General features: G+C 61.6%; 1 protein-coding gene across 4 annotated transcripts; it reads left to right on the top strand.

Moving 5' to 3' along the window:
- The first annotated feature begins 9,695 nt into the window (after positions 1 to 9,695).
- CDCA4 (cell division cycle associated 4) lies at positions 9,696 to 17,921 on the top strand. Of its 4 annotated transcripts, XM_072762497.1 has the most exons (5): positions 9,741 to 9,775; positions 11,366 to 11,448; positions 12,663 to 12,852; positions 13,107 to 15,012; positions 15,530 to 17,921. In XM_072762497.1, exons 4-5 carry the CDS (start codon positions 14,941 to 14,943, stop codon positions 16,262 to 16,264), a joined length of 807 nt encoding a protein of 268 aa, XP_072618598.1. In that variant the 5' UTR covers positions 9,741 to 9,775; positions 11,366 to 11,448; positions 12,663 to 12,852; positions 13,107 to 14,940; the 3' UTR covers positions 16,265 to 17,921. The 4 variants fall into 4 exon arrangements, with proteins under 4 accessions (XP_072618599.1, XP_072618601.1, XP_072618598.1 ...); XM_072762501.1 differs by lacking the exon at positions 13,107 to 15,012 and having other exon boundaries at positions 9,747 to 9,775; XM_072762500.1 differs by lacking the exons at positions 11,366 to 11,448; positions 13,107 to 15,012 and having other exon boundaries at positions 9,717 to 9,775.
- Positions 17,922 to 18,939: the final 1,018 nt, after the last annotated feature.

Raw genomic sequence — 18,939 nt, 5'->3', positions numbered from 1 at the left:
CTGTGGAGAGGTCACTTCACCCTCGTGTCTTCACCTGTCTGCCTGCCAGGCTGGTGGGGACGCTGAGATGATCGCGTCCCTGGCTCAAGCTGTCCCGACACCGAGTGTGCGCTCCAAGTACACTAGACGCTCTCGGGTCCTGCCAGGATGCCAAGCTCATTCCCGACAAAGGCCCACGTGGCCCAGTGGCGGCCAGGAGGTGCCGTGTGCAGACACCAGGGGGCAGCACCGCCCCAGTGGTCCCCCATCCCCATCCCCACCCTCAGGGAGGCAGAGGCTCGAGGCCCACAGACAGGCAGGCGGAGCCCAGTGCCCCCCCCAAACCCGGGGCCAGAGCGGGGTCTGAGAAGAGGACCGGTGAGCAGCCTGGAGCCTTGGGGACAAGTGACAGCCACGGCATTATTGATAGTGACATCAGTGCCCCCCTCCTCCACCTGGCTGGTGAGACACCGCTGGGCCAGGGGTGGCCTCAGGACTGGGCTCCGGAGGCAGCGGGCCCAGAGGCCAGCAGGGAGCCCACTGGCCCATCCGGGAGTGGGTGGAGGCCACCGGGCAGAGACTCAGCTCCGGGGTAGGGCAGCCTGGCGGAGGCCGAGCGGTAGCTGCGGGGAGCCCTCCCCAGGGGTGCCTAGTGCCCCCCTGAACAACAGCGGCAGGGCGTGGGCAGCCCCCCTGCGGGCCTCCTCCAGGACGGGCGGCCTCCTCGCGCACCCGAACCAGAAAGTCAGGTGGTGACAGGTGTTGCTGAGAGCAAAGCCCGAGCCCTGAGCCCTTGTGGGGCGCTGGTGGGAACGTAGTGGAAACGACCCCAGCGGGGGTCACCGGGGCCCCAGTGGCACCACTCCTCGGGCCCCCCGGGGCCCAAAGCACAGGTCCACGCGGGAACACGGACACACAGGTCCACAGCGGTACCTGGCCACGGCCGGAGGCTGGAGACAGGCCGAACAAAATGTGGTCTCTCCCACCGTGGGAAGCACCGAGCCGTGCTCTGGAGTGAAGCCCGGCCCAGGCGGCACCGCCGGCCACCCGAAAACAGCCCGAGCGACACAGGCGACACGGGAGGCCACCGCGGGTAGGATTTGCTCAGGACGGAGCAGATGGAGGGCCCGGGTTCCTCCTGTGGGTACGCTGGAAACACCGACTTGTGCTTTTTAAGAGAGTGAGTTGTCTGTGTGCGAGTGTGTCTCCTCGAGTTCAAAAACAAATAAGACACATCAGACTGCAGCCCTAAAGCCCCGAGGCGACAGTCGGGGCCACCACAGCTCGGCCCCCGGGGCAGGGGGAGGCCCCCACCCCCACCCCTGTGTCATCTGAGGCAACAGGGAGGCGGAGCGAGCAGGGGGTGGGGTCAGCCCGGGGTGGTCAGGTGTGGAGGTCAGCGGGGCACCGGTTGTTCCTGCGGCTCAGAAGTCACCTTCCTCCATCACGAGCACTCCTGACCGGCCTGGGACAGCTGCCCTTCCGCCCCTGGGGGTGGGCCCGGGGGGGCTCTGATTGCTTCTGGCCGGGCAGCCTGCATCCAAATCACGCAGGGGGCGGGGGGCCCAGCTCCACGCTTTCTGTGTCAGAGAAAGGCTGGGGCTTCCTGCGTCCTGGAGGAAAGGCTCTCCCTCTCCTTGGACAGACTTCGAGGCCAGGTGTAAGGTCCGGAGCTGCGGCAGCCTCTCTGCCACGCTGTGGGCAAAGCCGTCGGAGGAGAAAGCCTGCACAAAGCCTCTGCGTCCCGCACCTGCCATCCCACTCCTTGGCCCGTCAGGGCAAGTGATGCTCCCCTGAACTCCACGTCTGCTCCCGTGCCCAGGGCTGCTCCCCTCGGCAGGTGGGGCAGCCATCCCTGTCCAGCGCCCCCCTCCTTCGGCGCTCCCACACCGGCACCCCCACTGTGTCTGCGATTCCTCTCCTACTGTCACGCCCACGTGTGCTCACACGAGCTGCCCTGATTCCTCCTTGCAGACAACGGGCCCTGCTGAAGCTCTTCCGACCACGGCCCGCCACCCCGCTCTCTCCTCCTCTGAGGCCACCCGTTCCGTGCTTCTGCACACCCTCCCGACTACCCCTGAGCGTTGGCCTGTCTGTGTCGGCCCCCGCGGAGACCATGTGGAATCGTTTTCTTTTACCCGACTTTTTTTTTTTTTTAAGATTTTATTTATTTAGTCACGAGAGACACACAGAGAGAGAGAGAGAGAGGCAGAGACACAGGCAGAGGGAGAAGCAGGCTCCATGCACCGGGAGCCCGACGTGGGACTCGATCCCGGGACTCCAGGATCATGCCCTGGCCCAAAGGCAGGCGCCAAACCGCTGCGCCACCCAGGGATCCCCTGCGGGGTCCCTTCTGACACGCCTTGTTTTGTTTAGATGCGGCGTCCCCTTCTGGCACCGGATGCTGAGTTTACTGGGCTCAGCCTTTTCTCCAAGGGGCCCTGGCTTCTCCCGTGCACCCCCTCACCCCCACGAGACACAGAGCCCTGCAGCATGTGGTCGGATTCACCCGTTTGCTCCCCAACGGTGGCCCAGGGCAGGTTCCCACAGGGGGAAGGGGAAGGAGGAAAGAGGGAGCTGAGGGTCAAACCCCCAAGGGTCTGAGATTTCACCCTGCTTGCAAGTGACGGATGCATCCGCCCAAGACCTGGGACACGGGAGCCAGCCTCCGGCCCAGGTGGGTGCGGTGCACACAGGGTGGAAGTCTGCCTGCGTCTGGGAAACACCAACCGTCCCAGGGCGCTGGTGGCCCCACCTGTCCATCCTGGCCCCGGACAGAGGCGTCGTCGGGATCCAGGACAGCAAATCCGTCCTCCGCCTCGAGGGAGACGCAGCTCTCTCTTCTCCCCGCTGGTCTGCTCACAACACCCCTGGAAAGAGCTGTCAGGGCCTCTGCTCAGAAGACAGCGGATCGCAGGGCCCAGAGGACTGTCCTCCACGCACGTCTGCGCTGTTTCATTCTTTTTAAGAGTTTATGTATTTATTCATGAGAGACCCAGAGAGAGAGGCAGAGACACAGGCAGAGGGAGAAGCAGGCTCCATGCAGGGAGCCCGACGTGGGACTCGATCCCGGGACTCCGGGGTCACGCCCTGGGCCCAAGGCAGATGCTCAGCACTGAGCCCCCCGGCACCTCTGCGCTGTTTCATTCTCAGGGGTAACTGCACACTCCGTGTGTTGCTGCCCGCTGCTCCCCCTAATCCTCCCGGCCCTACCTGACCGCCCAGGGGTCCACACCGGGTCCTCCTGGACCTGCTGGCTCCCGGCCCACTGAACTGGCTGCAGCTTCCGACGGCCTCGGCACACACAGCACCGACGGTGCTCAAACTGGGTCTTCATTCAGCCTCCGGGGCAGCAACAGGACTGAGCTCTGGTCCAGGCGCTGGGGGAGCAGCAGGCGGCGCTGTCCCCACGGTGGAGCCGTCCCAGGCGCGCTCTGTCCCCGCAGCCCCGCCCCGCCACGTACCCTCCGGGGCCTGGAACACCAGGTGGCCCGCGCGTCACCAGGTTCTGAGGCCGGTCACCGCCTGCTTGGCCGGGTGTGGGAGGGGCTCTCTGGAGTGGCTGGAGGGTCCCGGCCCAGGTCCCAGCGGGGCAGCCGGGGCAGATTGGAGGTGGAGATGAGCAAAGTGGGGGGTGGGGGTCAGGAGGACCCAAAGGTCCGTGGCTGAGCCACGAGTGGCTGAGTGAACCGGCGATGGAAACGGGACACTTGGGGGCCGGGTAGGACTTCTGTTTCAGACGTTAGTTTGGGCGGAGAGCTGCGGAGGGAGTGAGGAGAGCTCAGGGCGGGAGAGGAGGGGGCGCTGGGGGCGCTGCGGGGCTCCAGGTAGCCGGAGGCTCAGGGTCCCCGGGGGTCCTGCTGGCTCACGCGGGGCAGGGCTCGGCGCCCGGAGGTTGTAGGACTGGATGGAGGCCCAAGGTCCCGTGGCCCCCCCAGGTGCTCCCTGCTGTGCGGGTGGTCCAACCACCTTCACACGCCCCCCAAACAAGCAGGGGTGGGCGCCCCCGTCCTTCTCTTGCTTGGGCCTCTGACTTCGCCCAGCCTTCCCCAAGGGCTCCTGTGACCAGGTGGCCACCGCCCCCCAAAGTCTGGGTACTCGGTCACCCTGCTGCGCAACAACACAGCCTCGGGCTGGCGTCTGGTGGCGGTCGCAGGGCCTGGGGTGCAGGGAGCCGGGGGCGCCACCCATGGGATCCCGTCTGCCCCGCGGTGCGTGAGCGGAACGGGGGACTGGACCGGCGGGCGGGTGAGGTCTCTGGTGTGGGGTAGTCGGTGCTTCAGTGGGGGGCGGGCTGAGGCAGCCCGGGGAGTGGGTGTAGACAGAAGGGGTTTAGGGGCTGGGCCCTGGGACACCCCAACATCTGGAGGGGGGAGAAGAGGAGGCACCAGTGAGGGGGCCCACCAGGCCTCTAGGGGGTCCCGAGGGCCCACCCGGTGGTGGATGCGGACAGGGGAGGTGCACACCGAAATAGCTACCCGTGTTCGGAAACGGAGGGCTCCTCCAACAACATCACATCCCTGCCCCCCCAAGGGTGCCCAGCCACAGGGCTCACCCTGAGATGTGGGGGGACGGTGGCCGGGGGACCCCGAGTCCCGGCAGCATCTGCGGTTCAAGCACCGTGTTGCCTGTGGGCACCCTAAGGCTGTGCTGGTGGGCTGGGCTGCCATGGGCAGTGTCGGGGTGCCAGCCCATGACCCCCTGCCCATCCCCGCGGCCTGGACCCACACAGAGGGGGCCCGCTGCTCAGCTGGCCCCGGCAGACCTATTTCTCGGGGCACCGAGAGGGCCTGGGCTGTTCACTGGGGCAGGAACACGAAAGCCGGGGAGCTGGGAGCGGGGTGTGTACAGGAAGGACAGCACGGTCCCCGCACAGCCCCGGGCGCAGGAGCAGGGCCGCGGCGGGTGCAGGGGAAGGCCGGACGTGCCTCCTGTCCGCGGGCTCCTGCCCCGCAGACCTGCTGCCCCTCCCGGGCCTGGGGTCTGCAGCCCACCCAGCGGCTGCCAGGTGGGTCACCCTTCACGGGGCAGCTCGGCCCTAACCAGGCAAATAGCAGACGCGTAAAGGAGAGCATCTCTTAACGTCATTCCATTATCTTGTAGACAACACAGAGAGCAATGAAGAACCTTCCAGGCTGTGTCAGGCGGGAAGTTCACCAAAACCGGGCACGCGTCTACGTCTACAGGCACAAGGTTCCCGACGACGTTCATTGAAGTCAAGTCGGCCTCTCACAGTGTGATTCTATGTCCGGCCGCATCCAAAGGACTGGGGGGATGAAACCAGATGCGTGAGGCCATGAGCCCCCGACCTATTCTTTGTGGCAGCAAACGTGTCCCCTGCCCCGTGGGACCCCTCCAAGAGCGGACAAGAGATCCCGGGAAGGGTGCCGGGATCTGGCGAGGGTCCAGGGCAGCGGGCGGGCCTGGAGCATCTCTGCGGCAGGGCCACCTGGCCCACGACCTCCGAGTCTCCTCCGTGCCTGGGCCTGTCACCGCCCGCCGCCCGCTTCTACCCCGGAGACTGGGGCAGGTGGGGGCTGTGGCCCCCTCCTCCCGCCTGGAGAGGCCGCACGTGCTCCCTGAGGCTGTAGGAAGGGGCTCTGCTGTGAGGCTGGAGCCACACGCATGCTTTCCTGTATTACAGAAAACACTGGACGCTTGGACCAGGTCGCACACACGTGGGGCCCGTAATTCCAAGGGTCTAAGAGACACACGAGGCGCCCGGTCGGCCTGGGCCCCACAGCCAGTGTGTCGCCCGACCCTGGGGCCTGGGGCCTGCCTTAGATGCCTAATCAGCTTATCTATCGGAGCACGGATAGAGGGGACTCCCCGTGGGAACGGGTCAACCTAGGGTCAAGGCCCTGCACTCAGATGGAGCATGGAGGGTCCGGCGTCCCAGACATCTCCCTGCGCCCCCACTTCCCCTCCCACAGAACAGCTCTGTCTGCTCTGAGCTTTCCACCTGTCAGGCTTCCCTCTCTGTTGTGTTCTGAGATCCACCCGCTTTGCCGGGTGTAGACCTGGCTTGCTCTTAGCTGGCGGCCTGCCCGCTCTCCTGCCGCGGCGCTCGGCTTGTTCTCACCCTGGGGCTGTTCATGGAGTATCCCTCCCTCCTTTCAGAAAAGATTTTATTTATTTATTTGACAGAGAGAGAGAATGGGGGCGGGGGCAGAGGGGGGCACTCCGCACCGAGCAGGGAGCCCAGGACCCCGGGAGCACGGACACCCGCGTGCCCGTCCGTTGGCGGCAGCAGGGAGCGTGATTCCATGTGGGGGCCTGGGGCCACGTGCTTGGAAGCCCCGGGTCTGGGCCCTCCTGGGCCTCCCCCGCCGGGCGGGGGTCTGTCCAGTGAGGCCTTGTGCATCGCGGCACCGAGGGCGGCCCTGGTGGGCGCAAACCTGCCGCGGGTGTCGAGGTCAGGGGGGAGCGGGGGCTGCTCCTAACCTTGCGCTTGCGTATATTCAGTTTGCTCAGTATTTTTTTTTTTTTTAATTTATGATAGTCACAGAGAGAGAGAGAGAGAGGCAGAGACACAGGCGGAGGGAGAAGCAGGCTCCATGCACCGGGAGCCCGACGTGGGATTCGATCCCGGGTCTCCAGGATTGCGTCCTGGGCCCAAGGCAGGCGCCAAACTGCTGCGCCACCCAGGGATCCCCGGTTTGCTCAGTATTTTATCAAGAACGTAGGTTGCATGTTTTTTTATTTTTAAGATTTATATATTTATTCATGAGAGAGAGAGAGCCGCAGAGGGAGAAGCAACCCTCACTCGGTTGTGCTGCGTCGTCTTCTCTGTGTATCGCGGGACTTTGAGCAGCTAATACTGTTGCAAGTTCCCGGTGTGGCCCCGAGAGCCATCAGCCTACGATTCGTCCTTTCCGGCCTCCTTTTCGGGGGTTTTAGCGTTGGGGTCTTGCTGGCCCTTTCACTGAGAAGAGTTCCTTCATTCTCATCCAGAAAACTTCGTGTAAGATCGACGTTATTCCCTCCACTTGAGTCATTTTATTTTTTTTACATTTGAGTCATTTTAGTACATTCCCGTTCCACTTGTCACTACTTTTTGTGAATAAAATAATGCTGTTTTTTAAAAAATATATTATTTATTTATTCATGGAAGACACACAGAGAGAGGCAGAGACACAGGCAGAGGGAGAAGCAGGCTCCACGCAGGGAGCCCGACGTGGGACTCGATCCCGGGTCTCCAGGGTCACGCCCCGGGCTGACGGCGACGCTAAACCACTGAGCCACCCGGGCTGCCCAATGATCACTATTTTAAAAAGTCTGGGGATCCCTGGGTGGCGCAGCGGTTTGGCGCCTGCCTTTGGCCCAGGGCACGATCCTGGAGACCCGGGATCGAATCTCACATCAGGCTCCCAGTGCATGGAGCCTGCTTCTCCCTCCGCCTGTGTCTCTGCCTCTCTCTCTCTCTCTCTCTGTGACTATCATAAACAAATAAATAAAAAATTTAAAAAAAAAAAAAAAGTCTGGAAGCTCCAATGTCAGGATCACCCGTGAGTCCACTACTATATACTCTGTATGTTTTTGTTTTGTCTTTTTACCTTGTTTTTTCCATTTTCTGGGCTTGGGTCCCAGGGTGCCTATTAACTTTTCATTTGATGCTGGACATTTGGGGTCAAAAAGACTGGTGGCTCCGGCAGACAGACGTGCTGCAGAGGATTGTGGGTGTCTGGCTCTGCGGGCCTGGCGCGCACCTAGCTCAGCGGTGACACCGCGGCCCTCCTGCCCGGGCCGAGGCCCTTCCACCTAGAAAGGAAGCGTTGTCGCCTGAGCTCTGACCTGTGCGTTGATATCCTTTGCCCTTCGTTGGGAGGGTGTCTGCGTATCAGGGAACCTAACCCCTTGTGCGGCATGTGGCCTGGCCAAGGGCTCCCCCAGCTTGCCACCGTTGGACGCGCCGACATTTACGCGTGTGCAAGTCCCACGTGTCCGAGCACGTGGCCGTAACCTGGGCGGCCTTTCTCCTTCTCCCCTCGTCCCCCGCACACCTGTTCTCCACAGCGAGGCTCTCGAGCCCCCGGGAACGCGCCCCTCCGCCCCCGGCACACGCAGTGCTGTGCCCAAGATCGCGAATCCCAGAAACCACCGAGGAGCCGACTGGATGCAAACACACGAGGGTTTATTAACAAGCTCGAGCCTGGGGCCACGTGAACCCGACACAGCGGAGCAGGGACTGGGACCCCGGGGCGGGGGGTTACAGCTGGGTTTTTATGGGCTGGTCTAGGGGATTTTTGGAAGGCGGGGAGGAATTTCTTGAGCTGTTTTCATTCCAGTATGGGACTTTCTGTCTCTGTCAAGGGCGTTCTGAGCTCTGTTCTCATTCTGATATGGGATTTTCTGTCAAGGGCATTAAGCTCTGTTCTCTTTCTGTTATGGGACTGACTCTCTGTCAAGGGTGTTCTGCGGTTTTCCCTGTAAGGTTCAGCTCTTATTCACAGGGGCCTGAGATGGCGATACCTGTGCTAACGCTACACTTGAGGTGGAGTAGCCTTAATTTTCTCGGCCTCCACAGCAGGTTCTGGGGTCTCCAACCCCCCCACTGCACATTCCCTGGGAACCCCAGGGCTCCTCGTCTCCAGCCCAGGACTCCCCCCACTTCGCTGTCTGCACAGGGTGCCCAGCACTTCCCACCCTGGGTGGGGTGCAGGGGGGTGATGTCTTCAGCCCCATCAGCAGACAGCAGGGCGCAGGGGCCCTCACCCAGGCCTGCGGCCCAGCCTGCGCTCAGGCAATGTTGCTTCAATTCATGCCGTCAGGATCTTGTAGTCTAAGACGTTTTTCCACTAAGAAATTATTTTTACAAAACCTCCCCTGCTTTGCACTTTTAGGGTTTCATTTCTTGCATGTAAACTGGGAAGTCCTGGGACGCCTGGTGGCTCAGCAGTTGGGCACCTGCCTCGGGCCCAGGGCGTGATCCTGGAGTCCCGGATCCAGCCCCACCTCGGGCTCCCTGCACGGAGCCTGCCTCTCTGCCTCTCATGAATAAACAAAACAAAACAAACTAGGAAGTACTTGTGGTCCTAGGCTGTCTGCGGAGCTGCCCCCCCCTCCTCTTCCCTCCCGCCCACCCTCTGACTCCTGCCTGCACCCCTCCTCTCAGGGCCCCTCTCCTCTCCTCTCCTCTCCCCTCCATCTCATTTCCTCCCCTCCATCCCCCCTCCTCTCCTCCCTCCCTTCCCCCTCCTTCCCTGCCCCCTCCCCCTCCTCTCCTCCCTTTCCCCCTCCTTCTCTGCCCTCCCCCTCCTTTCCCTCCCCTCACTCCCCATCTCCCCCTGCTTTCCCCCTCCTCCCCCTCCCCCTCCCCTTCCTGTCCTTCCCCTCTCCTCCCCCTCCCCTTCCTGTCCTTCCCCCTCCTCCCTCCCCATCCTCTCCCCTCCCCTCTCCTCCGTTTCCCCTTCCCCTCCCTCCCCTCCCTCCCCTTCCCTCCTTCCCTTCCCCTCCTCTCCCTTCCCCCTCCCCTGCCCCCCCCCCCCCCGGTCCTGCGCAGGCGCGCCGGGGCCGCGCGCGGAGACCTGGGAGCGGGCGGGGCGGGGCGGGGCGGGCCCCAACGGCCAACGCGTCCGCGCGGGAAGTCTCGCGCCAGGCCCCGCCCGCGGTTTGAACCGGAGGCCCCGCCCCCGCGCTCGGCCAATCAGCGTGCGGGGCGGCCGGCGCCATGGCGACCCTTTGTGGGCGCGACCCCGCCCGCCCCCGCGGCCCCGCCCCTCCGTCGGCGGCGGGCTCGGGCTCGGGCTCGGGCTGGGGCTGGGGCCGGGGCTGGGGCGCGGACGGCGGCGGCCAGGTGAGCGGCGGGCGGGCGGGCGCCCGGGGCGGGGCGGGGCGGCGGGGGCGCGGCTGTCGGGGCCGGGGCCCGGGGGTCGCCGCGCGGCCTGCCCCGCCCTCCCGCCGGAGCCCACCTGCGCGCCGGCTCCTTGTCCTTTGTGTCCGGGCCTCACTGCCTCGAGGGGGCCGCGGGGGCAACGGTGCGGGCCCCGGGGGGCGCGGGTGCTGCGGGGCGGTCAGCGGCGGTCAGCGGAGGTCAGCGGCCCCGGGCACGGAGGGCCCACGCCCCCGCCCCCCGCGCGTGACCTCAGGTGCAGGCTCTGCCGTGTTTTCCACCCGAAGCGGAAATGCAGCACGAGAGGCCCCGCTCTGCCGTGTCTAGGAGGAACCGTGTCTCGGGAGGGCGCCAGGAAGTGTCCCCCAGCGCCCGGACCGTGTGTCCACCCCAGGCCCGGGAGCCGCGGCGCCGCGGGAAGACGCCCGCGGGGGGCCCGGGCCCTTCTGCCGCCGCCCGACCGCAGGTTTTCCGGGACGTGTTTCAGAGACCGCCTGAGCGTGTGACCGAAACGCACGTTCACGTTATTTTGCCGGAAAAGCCCGAGTCAGGAGCGAGCTCGCGGGTGGCTGAAGGTCGTAGGGATGCGCCAGGTCAGGGCCGAGTGTGCCCCGGCGCCCCGGCTCCCCGGCGCCCCGGCTCCCGGCTCCCCGGGCCCTCCTGGCAGCCCGGGGGCTGCTGGCCACATAGGGAGAGCCGCGGCAGGACAGGGAGAGGCAGCTCCCAGGCCGGGCCCCCTTTGTCTGGGGGGCGCCCTGAAGGATGGGCACAGCAGCCCTCCCAGGCGCCACCCACCGCGCGGGACCCCTCCCGTGATCTCTGTTCCATCAACCCGTGGTCTGGAGGCTGCTGTGCTCTGACCGAGGGCTGAACACTGATGGCCTGCTTGTCCCCTGACGTTGGAGGGTTTGGAGCAAAACACCCTTAACCCCGAGGAGGTGACGGGATTGAACTCCGCGGGACCCTCTGGCTGTGTGGGGGGTGGAGGTAGTACCGACGCTTGCTTGTCCAGAACTGAACCGTGAGTCTGCTGCTGCAGTTAGGGCAGCCTCGGAAGCCTGGGGCCTTGTGTGCGCAGTTGGAAAAGTCCAGCCCCAGGCCCCTGTCACGGGCTGCCCCAGGAGCTGTAACTTGGGCCAGCCCGGCCCCGGGGGTCTGTGTGCCCACCTTGTGCTGACTTTGTTGTAAACACAACTGTGTGAGGAGGCTGAGGCTCTCCGGCCCCTTCAGCCTGACGCATCACCTCCGCACGGGCTCTGGGGACCCTCCATCGGCTCCCGGAATTGGATGTGCTGCCCTCCGGCTACTCCTTCTGAAATCCTAATCGGCCCACGTTTGCTGGTACTGAGCGTAACAGAAGTTAACAGTTGTTCAGGGGTTGGAACATCAGAAGGGAATAATTAGAGTGACTTTGAACACATACTAGTCCTGGCGTGCCGAGTGAGACCCGGCGCTTAGTGATGCACGGGAGGCCCTACCTAAAATGGTTTCAATTTAAGTGAATGTGGTAGCCTCCCCCGTCAACTCGATTCTGTATTTTTCTTTGTAACCAAGGTATCGTTTGCTTAATGCAATGCAGCGGGCAGTTAGCAGTTGTGCAGTTGTGTGGATCTGACAAGGGCCGTGCACCTGTCCAGGTAGGGTGCATTTCCATCATCCTGGAGACCTCCAGACCATCCCTGCCCCTCCGTTGGCAACCATTCTGCTATTTTCCACCTTAGGTTAGCTTTACCTCTTCTCGAAGTTCACGTGGACAGAATTATAGGGTACCTGTTTCTTTGTTCTTGCTTTGTGCTTAGGCGTGGTGGCCGAGGTTTGCTCTCGTTCCGTAGATCAGCGTGAACTTTGTTGGTGGATCATGCTTGGTTGTCAGACATACCACAGCTTACATGTCTGACTTGTTTATTTTGAATCTGAAAATAATGTCTACACCCGGGGTGGTGAACTGGGTTTGTGGCAGGAGTATGGAGCAGGGATAATGGGTGAAGTGGTGGTGGGGGGGGGGACTTGCCAGCAAACGTGAGGAAGTCCATACAGAAAATCCTGGTGGAGAGTGAATTGATTCTGCTTCTTAGAAAGCAGCTTGATAATGTGGATCATGTGCCTGTCAATAAAGCCCCGGGTCGGAGCCGAGCGTCACTGTAACTGGGGAGATTGTGAGCGGTGCAAATGCAGGGAATAAGGCTCAGTTCCTGCGCTGTTTATCCTGAGGGTCGGCTTTTGCTGACATGGAAAATGCGGTAACCAAGAACAGCTCGCAGCGAGCCCTCATGCAGAGAGGAGGCTGCTTAGGGAGATGCCGGGAAGAACCTGTGTGGTGACTGCTTCTCTGAGGAGTGGGCCACGGTGATTTTTGTCTTGTACTTTCTGACGTTCTTCCCTATCATGTACAGTAAGCTGCGGAAACCAGGGAAGGGCCTGCATGAGAAGAGCAAAGGCTGTTAGTGGAAGTGGCTGCCGCCAGGGATTGGGCCACCTTCTGGCTTGCAGAAAGACACTTGGGGACAGGCGGGGGAGTCGGACTGGAAGGGCTTCCGGGGCCCCTGATGGGGTTGCAGCCTGAGGAGCCAGCCGCCCTGGTGGCTTTGTGGGGGGAGCACGTTTGGATTTCTCTAGGAGGTGGGGACAGATACCAGGAAAGCCGTCTGTTACTGATGAAGTCCAGGCCCTTGGGGGTGATTGTTACAGAAGTCATTGGTGTCCTGGCCTGTCATGGAGATAGAAGTCTGACGTCCTGGGCCGTGTTAACCTTGAAAATGAAAGTTCGTTATTTCACTAGCAAAAAATGGGTTTATTTGGGAATAACAATAGCAGTTCAGGGTGTAAAACTTAGTAAAACGATGCCTTTTAGAATGGCATCAGGAGGCCGGCAGGAGGAGCGCTGACACCCACCACTCACTGACCGCTGCAGACCCCACAGGAAGGTGCGCCCCTTGCTCCTGGACACACTGCTACCATCCCCGCAGGGCGAAGGAAGGTTTCCTCCTGCCCTGGCAACAGCCCAGCCAATGGGAGACTCCCGGCCCAGCCAATGACAGATGGTAAGCCGGCGTGAGGCTGCTGGGGTCCGAGGAAGTGGAGGGTGGCGCGGTGGGGGAGCTGGGGGTGCCCTGGGCGCATTCTGGTGCTCGCCGTGGCCCCCGCCCCTCCTCTGGGCTCCCGCGGCTGTTGCTGCGGCTGCGGGTGTAGCCGGTGCCCGGTGCACACTCGGGCTCTGAAAGCGACTGTGACCCCCCACCCCCCCACCCCCCCCCCCGCCGGCTTCTTGGTGGAACGTGATGCTCCCGCTCCGCAGGCCGCGTTGGCCGCCCCGGCTGTGGGTGCACCGGCTCCCGCGGGCCCCCTGCCCGACGGCCGTCCGGAGGACAGAGATGCCGTCCGAGGAGCCCCCGCGGCCGCAGCCGGGCCCTGCTGCTGACTCGTCTTGCTGGGGGCGGGAGCGGGGCTCAGGCTCATCCTGTGATTCCGGGGCCTTCAGTGGCCCTATATGAAATGGGCTGCATACGGACTTGGGGTCTGAGGCCCTGAAGACAGGCACCCCGCACCCTGCACGTCCTCCCCAGGCGGCACTAGTCCCCCATCATCTCACCGAGATCCTCCGTGTGCTCATCAGTGTTAAGCAAGTGACCTTTACACAAAGATTGACAGAAAAAACCTGTAAGAGTTGAGTCTGCAGCCATGAAACACTCGGATCCTTACTGTCGTAGTGAGTGAAATCTTCACGCGGTTGCCAGTAGCTCTTTCACTCGTTTGTTTAAAAATAGGCAACAAGGCAGGTGTCGTGGTGGAAATGGCAGGTGGCTTCAGGGCCTCAGAGTCGGTAGGTCAGACCGGTCTGCTGCTCCAGGAGGGAACAAGCTACAGGCGCTTCGTATTGTAAACTTAGTTTCAAATAATTACAGGTGGGACAGCCGGGCGGCTCCGCGGCGTGACCCCGTGGCCCTGGGGTCGGGTCTCAGGGGAGCCTGCTTCTCCCTCTGCCTGTGTCTTTGCCTCTCTGTGTGTCTCATGAATAAATAAAATCTTTTAAAATAAATACACACATACATGCAGGTGCACGGGCCGCTGTAAAGAACCGGCCTGGAGAACACCTGCCTCCCTGGTGTCGGAGCTTCGGCAAGATGCCCAGGCAGCGTGTCCTGTGTGTGACCACAGAGCCGGTCGCGATCCTGCGTGCTCACACCGGGTTCTGCACCCTTAGAGCACACGCACGGCTTCATGGACCCGCTACCCCCACCACATCTCTATGTCCTGTTCCCCAAATATGCGTACCACGCACACCAGTTTGAGGTTGGCTTTCTCTTGGAGCATAACTCCCCTAAGATCCCTCCAAGTCTGGTGTCCCTAGGGCCCTCTGCCCTCCTGCCCAGTGGCTGTGTGTGGCCGGTGCCCTCGGGTGTCAGCCACTCCCTGGAGCAGGGCTTTCCGTGTAGAGCCACCGTGGACATTCCTGTGCAGGTTATTGCATGAATGTTGGCTTTCCTTTGTTTGGGATAAGTGCCCCCAAAACACTTCATTTTAAAAATGTCTTAAAATGTTAAACATCCAGGAGATGAGATCTACGACACTGAAAGGAAACCCAGGGGATGGGGCTCCTCCTCCTCCCTGTTGAAGGGTGGGGCTGGCAGGAGGGAGTTCTCAGGGGCTCCTGGCAGGGGTGCCGAACTTGGGGGCCCGAGTGCAGACAGCACCGGCGCCACCCCACCCCACCCGGGTCTCCAGGGGCCCCGGGCTTGCCAAAGTCCGGCCAGCAGCAGCCCCAGAGAGCCACTGCATTGATCTTTCTAAAAAAGGAAATACAGAAATTTGCAGATTTGAAAGACCGTAATCCTCTTCGTGAATAACTCAGACGAATTATTGGAAATCAACACGGTTAGGTACCTACAAACCTGAGAAGAGAGACGCTTGATGCCTACCCCCGCCTCTGGTCTAAGAGGGTGGTCCTCAGGCTGCTCGCCGTGTGCCCCGCGCCGGCTCTGGAGCCTCCTGGTGCCAGGCTGGGGGTGCGGGTGCCACACTGCAGCCCCCAGACCCGTCCTGCTCTGCCTTGTGATTCTCCGGAGCTCTCTCTGCCTAGAATCAGTTCGAAGGACAGTTTGCTCGTATTTTGGCTTCTGCGAGCAGAGGTAATGGCCTGCTGTGTGAGTGACACCAGTGCCACCCCAGAGCCTACGCAAGGTGCCTGGCCCCACCGGTGCCCGGTGAGATTGAGTCCCATCTGTACCTTGGGGGAGGGCACACGGTTGTAGGGAAGCCGCCCAGGGGCTGCCGTGAGCCCTGAGGGAAGAGCGGCTGCCAGTGCCCGGGACCCACAGTTGTCAGCTTGGGCACAGGCAGGTGGCAGCAGGCAGGCACCTGTCCCGTTTCCTCCACTCTCCTCCCTTGTGGGCCCGGTGGGCACCAGTGCCCAGAATCCGGGTGTAGCGTTCCAGCCTTGTTCTCGACGAGTGTGTTCCCTTACTTACAGTCCATTTCTCTTTTTTCTGATGGAGGCAGAGGGTGGGGGGGCCGTGTGGCGGTTTAGAGCTCTATTCTGTGTCAGGGCTGTCCCAGGAGCCGGGCCCTGCTTGGACACAGGCCCACGGGGCCACAGCGGTCATGTAACTGCAGCCGTCCCCTCCCAGGAACCCCGTCTTTGACAGTTGCAGACTGAGTCTCGGGGCAGGGTCTGCTGGGGACTCTGCAGTGTGCTAAATGGCATCTCCTTGCTTTCCACAGGGCACGATGTTTGCACGAGGGTTAAAGAGAAAAAGCGCCGAGGACGGGGAGGACGTGGAAGGAGGCCTGGCGGGCACCCAGGCCACGCCTTCCTACAGCCTGCAGCGCCAGTCGCTCCTGGACATGTCCCTGGTCAAACTCCAGTTGTGCCACATGCTGGTCGAGCCCAACCTCTGTCGCTCGGTCCTCATAGCCAACACGGTCCGGCAGATCCAAGAAGAGATGACCCAGGACGGGACCTGGCGGGTGGTGGCACCCCAGGCGGCAGGGCGGGCGCCGCTGGACCGCCTCGTGTCCACTGAGATCCTGTGTCGCTCGGTGCGGGAGCAGGAGGGGGAGCGCCCTGCCCCTGACGTGGGAGATGGCCGCATGCCAGGCCTGGTCCCGGGACTTTCCGCGGTCCCATCTGCGCAGGCCCTGCGGAGCCCGCAGAGCAGCCTCTGGGAAGTGGACAGCTCTCGAGAGAACAGAGGAGGCTTCCAGAAGTCACTAGATCAGATCTTTGAAACGCTGGAGAGTAAGACCCCTGGCTCTGTGGAGGAGCTGTTTTCCGACGTGGACAGCTCCTACTACGACCTGGACGCGGTGCTCACGGGGATGGTGGGCAGCACCCAGTCGGGCCACGGCAGTGGGCTCCAGGCCTTCACCTCTGCGGCCACCCCGCCTCCCGGCTCCAGCTGCAGGTCGGATCTGGGCGAGCTGGACCACGCGGTGGAGATCCTGGTGGAGACCTGAGAGGGCCCCTGTGCCCCGATGGGACACTTCACGGATGGGTTCGTAAGGCGTCCAGGGTGCTTGGCCCCGGAGTGCTCGCTGCCGTGCATCTGCGAGCTCAGCGCCTGGTTTGTCTGTGATGAGGAGAACCTTCCAGAACAACATCTAGTCGCCCTCTCCCCTTTCTTCCTGAAGGGGCTGCGCGGTTTTCCATTGGGCTGGTCACCCAGGCCGGCCGCTGGTGTCCTGCTGCAGCTCCGTGACCAGCCTGGTTTAACTTTAGATAGGTGAATTTTTTTAAATTAAGTTTTATATGTTTTGGGCAATATTTTGTCTTAAGATATATTTTTTAAACTTTTTATACTTTTATCTTTTTAGATTTTTTCAGCTATTTTCTTAAAAGTATATTTTTTCTATAAACATTTTCTGCTGCTACATTAGAAACTTATAACCTAAACAGTTGCAGTTGGTGTATTTCTTTTTATAAGGTTTAAATAAGGACTTTTTTACACGAGGCTTCACTACATTCTGTGTAGCGTACCTGGATCATGAATTTTCTCTTTATGTTGGCGTGAGCCTTCTCCACGTCCTGTTACAATTAGAGCACCTTGCGCTGCCCCACCTCTTATTCTTGAGTGTCATTACCAGATCTGCTGTGCCAGCCATGTCTCCAGTGTGGATCTCGGAGGGTTTATTTATGCCTATTTATGTGTCAGTGTTGGAGGCGAGGGTCTCAGGCCCCCGGGGGCCTCAGGCGGTGCCTTCAGGGGCTCTGACTCCCGGGCCCCCTCCTGTACGTGCCCTGCCACCGTGGAGGCCCCGACTGGCGTGGACATTGATCAAGGGAAGCGTCATTAAAATGCGGTGAGGAGGCCGGGGGGCTCTCCCGCTGTCCCACTGGACATCAGGGATCGTAAGTCACAGGCCCAGCAGGAGAAGCTTCGGCCAGAGAGTTGGTTCCAGGCCCCACGGGAAGAAACCCACCAGAAACGGCCAGAGAGGAGTCCCTGTCACCCTGGACTCCCACTTCTCGCCTGTGGACTTCTGTTCAAAACAGCCCTTCCAACTTCCTCCCTTCTCCATAAATAACGTTCCTCATTTGTTGGCCTTGCCTCTGGTTCTGCCACAGTGGGTTGCAATTCTCTTATCCCTGAATAAACCCATTCTGCTGGTAAAACGGTCAACACTCGCCTGGCCGCTGGACCCACGTTTACTGGGCTGGCGTGCACAGGCTGCCGGGTGCCCAGTGTGTGTGGGAAGGGTGCTGTCTGGGTACCGCGGGCCTGCAGAGCGCCACGCTTGCTCTGGGACGCTGGTGCTGGGACAGAACTTAGAGGTTAAGTCTAGAATTAAATTTGGACCCTCGCTACATGTGACCTCCCAATCCCGGGGGCCGTTGGTGGGGTTGGTGGGGCAGTGCCACCTAAGTGGGCTCTGGGGTACCTGCGTGCGTGACCCCATGACGCTGTCCTGGACGCTAGGAACACTCAGACCTTTATTTGTCTCACTGGTTTACATGTAAGACCACACTCTCTCCCCACCCCTGCCCCACTCCTGCTTCTGCCTTTCCTTCCTTACCCAGCCCTTGGCCAAAAAGACCTGTTTCTTTCCAACATGTGACCTTTCCTTAACATCAACCATGTATGTGTCTCCATTAAAAATTATCCATCAAACCAAATGGAAATGTGCTCTTTATCAGCTGCATCATAATTCTCCGGGGGATCTCTTTTTCCTAGTTCAGTTCGGCTGCATTACCTATTGCACTCGGGTGTGTTAAATCGGCATTTTGCCGACCACCCACACCTCGTGGTTCAGCACCCGCCTCCCTGCCCCAGGTCTTGGGCTGGATTTGGGGACGGTGCCCTTGGAGGAGCCAGGACCAGGCTGAGACTTCCACCCACTGCCTCCTTCACATTCCATAGTTTTTTCTTGTGGAAAAGAAAGTATGTTTTATAAGGTATAACCTGAAGCGGTGTGGAAATCAGGACACCCCTATAGAATGGCATCAGGAGCGCTCACTCCCACCACTCACTGACCACTGCAGACCCCACAGGAAGATGCGCCCCTTGCTCCTGGACACACTGCTACCATCCCAGCAGGAGGAAGGAAGGTTTCCTCCTGCCCTGGCAACAGCCCAGCCAATGGGAGACTGTCCCGGCCCAGCCAATGACAGATGGTCCAGCCAGCCAATGAGCGACTGTCTCGCCCCAGGCAATGAGAAACCTCCACACTCCAAGCTCCCAGTTTCCCCCAATGGACTTGCTGTTTACAACACCCCCCACCCGCCCCATCAAAGAGCCTCTAGTTTGCTCTCAGGACTGTGGGTGGCCTTCCGGGGGCTCGTCCTGGAGGGGAGCTCTTATTCCCAGATGCGTCCACCTGCCCAAGGGAGAAGCGCGGGCTTACCGTCTGGGGGACAGACTTCATGTCTTTCAAGGTCACATTCTGTGTCAACATCTGGGCGCCCACCTGGCTGTGGTCGGTAGAGCAGTTCCAAGGCTGTGCTGCCCCCCCTGCTGCACCCACCCAGAGCTCCCTCCTGGGGCCCCTCTGCCACCCCAGGCGGGCGGCACGTGCAGCGTCCCCCGGAGTGGGGCTGAGGACGGCCGTACCTCCACCACACCTGGACCGGGGACTCGGGCTGGAGGGCAGGAGATCCCGGCCCCCCGACCCCCCACCTCCCCGACCCCCCCGCT

This window comes from Vulpes vulpes, chromosome 6 (genome assembly GCF_048418805.1).
Source record: "Vulpes vulpes isolate BD-2025 chromosome 6, VulVul3, whole genome shotgun sequence".
Classification (NCBI taxonomy): domain Eukaryota; kingdom Metazoa; phylum Chordata; class Mammalia; order Carnivora; family Canidae; genus Vulpes; species Vulpes vulpes.
This window is presented reverse-complemented; position numbering and strand designations above follow the sequence as displayed.